Raw genomic sequence first — 8,942 nt, 5'->3', positions numbered from 1 at the left:
TTTCTAAGCTTCCTATAGGGAGGTAGACCCAGATTCGTGACAGCAAAGAAATCTGGAACTGCGCAGTAATCCAAATCTAGTACTTACTTTACTATCAAAGATTTTACTTGGCACAACAAAACATAAAACTAAGATAAGGAGAGGTTGCTACAGTAGTAAACAACTTCCAAGACACAAATATAAAACAAAAATACTGTAGTAAAAACATGGGTTGTCTCCCATAAGCGCTTTTCTTTAACGCCTTTCAGCCAGGCGCAGAAAGTGTAACTCAAGTGTTATCAAAGGGTGGTGCACCTACAGCGGGGTTTGGAGTTTTCTCAACCATGCATAGTATATTGGATACACAAGTTTCAGCGTCTCCCTTTTCATTAGTCTTGGGCTTGCTACTCTCATCGAACAAATTTTCGGGAACAAGCCAAGCATAGTTATTTTCTAGTGCATCATTCATAGCTAGGAGTTTACATGGTATTGGTGCTTTGATCTCCCCACCATCATTAGCATTATTAGTGTACCTTATCCTATCCATATCCATTTTTTCAAGGAGACCAACAAAATTAGTATGAGAACCAAGCATATTAAATTTAGCGAAGACCTTTCTAGCCTCTCTTGCTAGACCACCAAATTCTCTAAAAGGGTTTCTAAAACAAAATCTTTCTTTTCCCCCTCTTCCATATCACCAAGTGTAAGAAACATGTGTTGGATTATAGGAATGAGATTAACAAATTTAGTTTCCAACAAGCGAACTAAAGCAGCAGCAGCAATTTCATAAGTAGGAGCAAGTTCTACCAAGTGTCTATCTTCAAAATCTTCAACGGTACTAACATGGGTGAAAAATTCTTCTATATTGTTCCTCCCAATTATAGACCCTTGTCCTACCGGTATGTTCTTTGCGGTAAAATTAAAAGGAAACATGATGAAATAAATAAAGTAAATACAAGTAACTAATTTTTTTTTGTGTTTTTGATATAGAGTGCAAGACAATAAATAAAGTAAAGCTAGCAACTAATTTTTTTGTGTTTTGATATAATGCAGCAAACAAAGTAGTAAACAAAATAAAGCAAGACAAAAACAAAGTAAAGAGATTGGGAAGTGGAGACTCCCCTTGCAGCGTGTCTTGATCTCCCGGCAACGGCGCCGTGAAATTTGCTTGATGCGTGTAGTTGACACGTCCGTTGGGAACCCCAAGAGGAAGGTGTGATGCGCACAGCGGCAAGTTTCCCTCGATAAGAAACCAAGGTTTAATCGAACCAGTAGGAGTCAAGAAGCACGTTGAAGGTTGATGGCGGCGGGATGTAGTGCGGCGCAACACCAAAGATTCCGGCGCCAACGTGGAACCCGCACAATACAACCAAAGTACTTTGCCCCAACGAAACGAATGAGGTTGTCAATCTCACCGGCTTGCTGTAACAAAGGATTAACCGAATTGTGTGGAAGATGATTGTTTGCAGAGAAAACAGTAAAACAAGTATTGCAAGCAGATTTGTATTTCAAGTATTAAAGAATGGACCGGGGTCCACAGTTCACTAGAGGTGTCTCTCCCATAAGATAAAAGCATGTTGGGTGAACAAATTACAGTCGGGCAATTGACAAATAGAGAGAGCATAACAATGCACATACATGGCATGATAAGTATAGTGAGATTTAATTGGGCATTACGACAAAGTACATAGACCGCCATCCAACCGCATCTATGCCTAAAAAGTCCACCTTCGAGGTTATCGTCCGAACCCCTTCCAGTATTAAGTTGCAAAGCAACGTACAATTGCATTAAGTATGGTGCGTAATGTAATCAACAACTACATCCTCGGACATAGCGCCAATGTTTTATCCCTAGTGGCAACAAGCACAGACACAACCTTAGAACTTTCACGTCACTTGTCCCGAGTGTCAATGCGGCATGAACCCACTATCGAGCATAAATACTCCCTCTTGGAGTTAAAAGCAAAAACTTAGCCGAGCCTCTACTAGTAACGGAGAGCATGCAAGATCATAAACAACACATATGTAATAACTTGATAATTAACATAACATGGTATTCTCTATCCATCGGATCCCGACAAACACAACATAGAGTATTACGGATAGATGATCTTGATCATGTTAGGCAGCTCACAAGATCCAACAATGAAGCACAATGAGGAGAAGACAACCATCTAGCTACCGCTATGGACCCATAGTCCAGGGGTGAACTACTCACTCATCACTCCGGAGGCGACCATGGCGGTGTAGAGTCCTCCGGGAGATGAATCCCCTCTCCGGCGAGGTGCCGGAGGAGATCTCCGAATCCCCCGAGATGGGATCGGCGGCGGCGGCGTCTCGCAAGGTTTTCCGTATCGTGGTTTTTCGCCTCGGGGGTTTCGCGACGGAGGCTTTAAATAGGCGGAAGGGCGGAGTCGGGGGCCGACGAGGGGTCCACACCACGGGGCGGCGCGGGCCCCCTTGGCCGTGCCGCCATGTGGTTTGGCCACCTCGTGGCCCCACTTCCTATGCTCTTCGGTCTTCCGGAAGGTTCGTGGCGAAATAGGCCCCCGGGTCTTTGTTTCGTCCAATTCCGAGAATATTTCGTTACTAGGATTTCTGAAACCAAAAACAGCAGAAAACGAGGACCGGCACTTCGGCATCTTGTTAATAGGTTAGTTCCGGAAAATGCACGAATATGACATAAAGTGTGCATAAAACATGTAGGTATCATCAATAATATGGCATAGAACATAAGAAATTATCGATACGTCGGAGACGTATCGGAACCCCAAGAGGAAGGTATGATGCACACGGTAGCAAGTTTTCCTCGGAAAGAAACCAAGGTTTATCGAACCGGGAGGAGCCAAGAAGCACGTTGAAGGTTGTTGGTGGCGGGATGTAGTGCGGCGCAACACCGGGGATTCGGCGCCAACGTGGAACCTGCACAACACAACCAAAGTACTTTGCCCCAACGAAACAGTGAGGTTGTCAATCTCACCGGCTTGCTGTAACAAAGGATTAGATGTATAGTATGGATGATGATTGTTTGCAGAAAATAGTAAAGAACAAATATTGCAGTAGATTGTATTCGATGTAAAGAATAGGACCGGAGTCCATAGTTCACTAGAGGTGTCTCTCCCATAAGATAAATAGCATGTTGGGTGAACAAATTACAGTCGGGCAATTGACAAATAGAGAGGGCATAACAATGCACATACATGATATGATAAGTATTGTGAGATTTAATTGGGCATTACGATAAAGTACATAGACCGCTATCCGAGCATGCATCTATGCCTAAAAAGTCCACCTTCGAGGTTATCATCCGAACCCCTTCCAGTATTAAGTTGCAAAACAACAGATAATTGCATTAAGTATGGTGCGTAATGTAATCAATAACTACATCCTCGGACATAGCATCAATGTTTTATCCCTAGTGGCAACAGACATCCACAACCTTAGAACTTTTCGTCACTTGTCCCAGATTTAATGGAGGCATGAACCCACTATCGAGCATAAATACTCCCTCTTGGAGTTAAGAGTAAAAACTTGGCCAGAGCCTCTACTAATAACGGAGAGCATGCAAGATCATAAACAACACATAGGTAATAGATTGATAATTAATATAACATAGTATTCTCTATCCATCGGATCCCGACAAACACAACATATAGCATTACAGATAGATGATCTTGATCATGTTAGGCAGCTCACAAGATCCAACAATGAAGCACATAAGGAGAAGACGACCATCTAGCTACTGCTATGGACCCATAGTCCGAGGGTGAACTACTCACTCATCACTCCGGAGGCGACCATGGCGGTGAAGAGTCCTCCGGGAGATGATCCCCTCTCCGGCAGGGTGCCGGAGGTGATCTCCAGAATCCCCCGAGATGGGATTGGCGGCGGCGGCGTCTCAGTAAGGTTTTCCGTATCGTGGCTCTCGGTCTTCTGGAAGCTTCGTGCAAAAATAGGACCCTGGGCGTTGATTTCGTCCAATTCCGAGAATATTTCCTTTGTAGGATTTCTGAAACCAAAAACAGCGATAAAACGACAGAATCGGCTCTTCGGCATCTCGTTAATAGTTTAGTGCCGGAAAATGCATAAATACGACATATAATGTGTATAAAACATGTAGATATCATCAATAATATGACATGGAACATAAGAAATTATCGATACGTCGGACACGTATCACGTCACAACACAGACAGAGGGATGGCCCCGCAAGGTGGTTTGATGCAACCCCTCCTAGGAAGCAAAGTATGTGCATCCTCATCCATGCCTGTTCCAAATGGGCAGTCCTGGCTGCTGACCTCAGAGAAAGAATGGAACAGCCAACTTTCACGTAGACTACAAAAAATAACATTTTTTCGTGAAACTACAAAAAAAATATTTTTTCGTGAAACTTGACGAACACTCATATATTATGGAGATGTACATGTAAATTTTTGTGTCAATTTTTTTAACACTTGCAAATATGTTTTTATGGTAGAGGGATCATACGCACATGAGAGCCGAATTGAGTTTCTGGAAATTACTAGTTGACATTTTATATAGTCTAGACTTATCTATCACTCTAGAAACCTCTGTCTCAAGTTATTGTAAGGTTTGTATACTTTAAAACATTGTACCTGGTTGTGTTGATATTTAATGATACCTTAGAAAATGATACATCCAAACATAGAAACATTGATCTCTGTAGATTTATGGTGGAATCAATTTGCCGAATATCCTGAAGCAAATAAAAACAACTTTTTGACAGAATAAGTTTTAGTTTGGTGCTACAAATGTATTTGTGAAGGTAAATAGTTGAACATTACTATCATAGCCTTAATATACATGAGTGTGTATAACTAAATGTTATTCAAGATAGTATGTTGAATGATATATATCAAGACAAACAATGTAAATATGACAATAAGAATTGTTATGAAGGGGTAAAAGTGTTTAGTATAAACAATGAGGTTAGACCGGGATTTGATAGCCCGTGCTCAATCATCCACACTCGAGCAATCGGCAACACTTGACACATTTGTTGTTAGTACAAGGTACGTGTGATTAGGCATAGTTAGGTATTAGATGATAAGTTTAATTAAAACTTAGAACATACACCAAGGAAACTAGGGATTGGGACGTTTGTTTTGTATCAGTGGCATACCTAAATATATTTCTATATAAAACTCGCAAAATGATATATGTTTTTATCAGAATGAGATGAATTTCCCTATTAAATTCTCAACAGAGAATGTTAAAAAATTTATCAACCGGCTTGCGATTACCATCTCAATACTTATTCAATTTGTGGGCATTTTTGTTGCGAGAACCAAGGTAGAAAGCTTTGTTCTTTTCTTGTACAAGGAATCAAGATCCAATTGAACATACATGAACATAGAACTTATGAACTATGTGGACTGAACACAATGAAATGTATAAGATGTGTAGTTAGCTTATGCTTTTCTTAGTGGAAGTAGAATTAACTCTTTGAGAATCCCATTCATAATTGTTTTTGGATGCCCTAATAGGACGTATGATAGACCCGAATTTTGGTGACCAACCTTTAAAAGTGTCCACAATTTGCAGCGGTCCCTTTTAGGGAGTTTGCAAGGAGAAAGAAGCTAGGTCCAACGGGTCATAAAATTTCTGTTTTTCCAACCCATAAATACGCTGTAGAAAGCTAACAAACAAACTATACCAGAACATGGCTGAACCTATCTCTTCTACACCACATTTCGGCCAACAAACTATGTTACTCTAAAGTATATAAGACACATGTTTTTTTTTTACAATAAATAGTGGTCAACCAAATGTGCAATTCATCCTCTAAAGAAATGTGCGATTCATTTCAGTTTATTTTTCTCATGCAATATTTTGAAGCTTTCTTGGAACTTATGGTTCTAAGAATGCAGAAATAAGAGATATTGGATTGGAGTCCTCATGACTTCTCAAACTTTATAGGAAACTAGAACACTTAATGCGTAATCTTGGCCCATTAGAAGTTTTTGATTTTTTTTTACGTGACCAATAAAGAGGGACAAGTTGAATGGATAAAGCAGACGACATATTTCCTCACGTGTCGACTTGGCATAAATCGTATCAACTTGGAGCGTGAGTTTTTTTTGCGAAACAATTGTGAGGTTTCTAATCACGTGGTAGTATATCGATTTGAGCCGTAAGATTTCGATAAATGAAATTAATCCTGGAGAAAATCCTTCCCAAATCAATATCTAAAACCCTGCAAAGCAATTGTAAAGGCTAGTACAACTCAGAGGCTGGGAGCAGGCTGTCAAATTGCCGCGCGGATTCTGAAATGGCATACGAGTGATATGCATGAACTCCCACTACTGAAGTCACATTACATGGATCCTGGAAACAAGTCAGACTAACTGAACATCCTATTCCGAATCGTTCTGATGTAACCTACAGTGGTAGTTCTGAACTTTGGCGGAGTATGAACAGCTTCGCTATAACTGCTAACAAGTACAGCTACGAACTACAGTAGTAACATGTTCCACTGAAGGCCCATTCTACAGTCGACCATCCGAAGCTACCATTCATTGCCCCCAAAATTCGCCTTCACAACTTCATCTGTAATCATGTACACAGGCTATAAGAATTCTTCATCGATGTCCTCATCTGCACAAGAAACAATTTCAGAGAATAAGAAAGGTGAACTCGTCTGCACAAAGAACAATTTATTTCTCAACCTTGCGTGGAACAGAAGTGAAATGCAATCGGGCGCTAGCTTACTGCAGCTCGTCGTCGTCGTCGTCGTGGCCTTGCCGCAGCGCCATCTTGGCCGTGTCCTTCCAGAGCGACGCCTCCATCTCCTTGTCGAAGAGCCTCCTCTCGGCGCGCCGCAGCGCGGCCTCCAGCTCCTCGATCCGCTCCTGGTTCCGCTGGTGGAGCAGCTCGTGCAGCCGCCTCTCCAGCTCGACCGCCGAAACCCCGCGGTATCTAGCAGCATCGTCATCATCGTGGCCGTGGTCGTCGTCATCCTCGTCTTCTTCCGCGAAGCCTTGCCGGCAGTCAGCGGCAATGTCATCGTCGTCGTCAGATGACTCCGCCGCGGCCTGCTCCTCTTCTAGCGGAAACGTGGGCGTGTCGGCACCGTAGTGGACGTGCAGCCGCTCGAGCTCGGCGTGGAACTCCTCCTCCAGCACGTCCTCCGTCGACCTCCTCCGGCTCTGCACCTCCGCCTCCACCCTCTTGCCGGAGCACGACGCGACCTGACGATCACGCCGGTCCTCCGAGCGATCGTTGGTGGCCCGCGGCTCGTTCGCGTCCGTGAGGCAGCTGGACGCGGCGGAGTCTTCGAGGTTGCGGGGCCTCGACACGTCGGCGTCGGCGGTGTTGGCGATGACGTGGCCCTTGAACTCCGCCAGCAGCGTCTCCATCTCCGCGCGCACCTTGGCCATCTTGCTGAACTCGTCGGACGTCTTGGCGAGCAGGAACACCAGGCCCAGCCCGACGCCGAGGTCCGCGGCCCGCGTCTCGCCGCCGCTGACGGCGCCGCCGGAGGAGGTCGCGCGTGCTGGAAATCGGGAATTATTATTCGTGACGGGTTGAACAGCAAATTGAATTTCATCGACTGCTAGTGAAAGTGTGAATCTACCAAAATCACCGTAATCCACAATTGATTCGTACAATAATCAAAGGAACTCTGCCACGCACCTGTGTCAGCCGACAAGTCGTTGAGCTCGTCGCCCTGCTCGATCACCAGAATCTCCGCCGCAATCGCCTGCTTCCCCGGCTGCTGCGGCGGCCGTCCCTTGACGCCGCAAGCGCCGCCGCACTTCCGGCCGAGCCTGGCCATCCGCGTCCACCGGAACCTGGGCAGCAGCGACCTCGCCGTCGCCACCGCCCTCGGCGTCGACGGCCCCTCGAGCCCCAGCTCCTCGCCGTCGTTGAGGTAGTCGAGGATCCTCCGCCTGCTCGTCGCCACCTCGGAACCCATCGGGACGCGCGCCGGCCGACACCGCAGGGTCTTCTCTCGAAAGCCGAGTCTTCTCCTCTCGAAACGAGGCCGGCCGAGGAGCGCAACGAAAGGTGTTTTCAAACGGGAGCGGGTCGCGGTCGTGTGGGGCCCGCGGACAGCGACTGATCTGCTGCTATTCATCTCTTTCTTTATTATTCCCTTTGTTATTACAGACAGATAAACTATTGTTGTCAGATAGGGCGATGCTGATGGGATCCGACGGCATTATTGCGACTTCTTTTTTGTTCCGTTTTGTTTGAACTTCACATTAGAGATCAGGTCGAGACGGATGAGATGATGGAGTGTGGTTTGCAGGGTAGGTCAGGTGTTGCGCGGTTTGATTTGAATCGCGCGTTGGCATTTTGTCTTTGTCGGCCCCTGCCTAAAGTTAGCGCTGACGGATGATGAGAGTGAAATTCATCGGTACTCATCCAACTAGTTGACTGAAATTTTCGGTAAATAATGAAAATGCTACTTTCTGGTTTATAATAAATTTTACAGATTTGGTACTTCTTTCGATTTACCTAGAACTAAAATATATCTAGATACATCGATGTTAGTGGCAACTAATTTGCATCGAAGGGTGTATTAAGTTTTCGAACATATGCATCCGAGGGAGCATTAAGTTTTCGACAATTATGGACCAGAGCGAGAGCATTGTATTTCACGGTAACACTATATGGGTCAGAGCATCATAGAGGGTCACTAGTTAGGATGTTGTATTTCCCAACAAGACGATTTGTGAGACGTCACACGGCCGCGACCCTCAGACGTACTGGAGGCCGAGCTCCATCGCCATGTTTCAGTGCGCCTGGAGGCCGCGTCTGCTTCCTTTTGCCGACATTGCGAACCGTGCTGGAATTCTTGATTTCGGTTTGAAAAATCGATAGGAGAGGGATGGGGGAAGAGTAGCATCTAATCCGGCAGTCTCAAATTCAGGGTACAAACGTGAGTGATTTAGAGTTCAATACTCCCTCCGATTCATAATGAGTGTGAGTGGTTT

The 8,942-nt window shown here is 44.8% G+C and overlaps 2 protein-coding genes across 2 annotated transcripts; both read right to left on the bottom strand.

Annotated features, from left to right (window-relative positions):
• Positions 1 to 6,707: 6,707 nt before the first annotated feature.
• LOC124662918 (nonsense-mediated mRNA decay protein 2-like) lies at positions 6,708 to 7,379 on the bottom strand. The gene has a single exon (XM_047200703.1). It carries the CDS (start codon positions 7,377 to 7,379, stop codon positions 6,708 to 6,710), a length of 672 nt encoding a protein of 223 aa, XP_047056659.1.
• A 176-nt stretch (positions 7,380 to 7,555) lies between these two features.
• On the bottom strand, positions 7,556 to 7,953 carry LOC124684335. Its single transcript, XM_047218670.1, has one exon. The coding sequence runs from the start codon at positions 7,916 to 7,918 to the stop codon at positions 7,556 to 7,558; it is 363 nt and encodes a 120-aa protein (XP_047074626.1). The 5' UTR covers positions 7,919 to 7,953.
• Between the last annotated feature and the right edge of the window lie 989 nt (positions 7,954 to 8,942).

The sequence above is a fragment of the Lolium rigidum genome, chromosome 1 (assembly GCF_022539505.1).
Source record: "Lolium rigidum isolate FL_2022 chromosome 1, APGP_CSIRO_Lrig_0.1, whole genome shotgun sequence".
Lineage (NCBI taxonomy): Eukaryota > Viridiplantae > Streptophyta > Magnoliopsida > Poales > Poaceae > Lolium > Lolium rigidum.
Note: the sequence above shows the minus strand (reverse complement) of the source record. Positions and strands in the feature narration are given on the sequence as shown.

Excerpts from the sequence above, each read along its gene's own strand:
- LOC124662918 (XM_047200703.1), bottom strand. The coding sequence starts at position 7,379 with ATGGCCAAGGTGCGCGCGGAGATGGAGACGCTGCTGGCGGAGTTCAAG.
- LOC124684335 (XM_047218670.1), bottom strand. The coding sequence starts at position 7,918 with ATGGGTTCCGAGGTGGCGACGAGCAGGCGGAGGATCCTCGACTACCTC.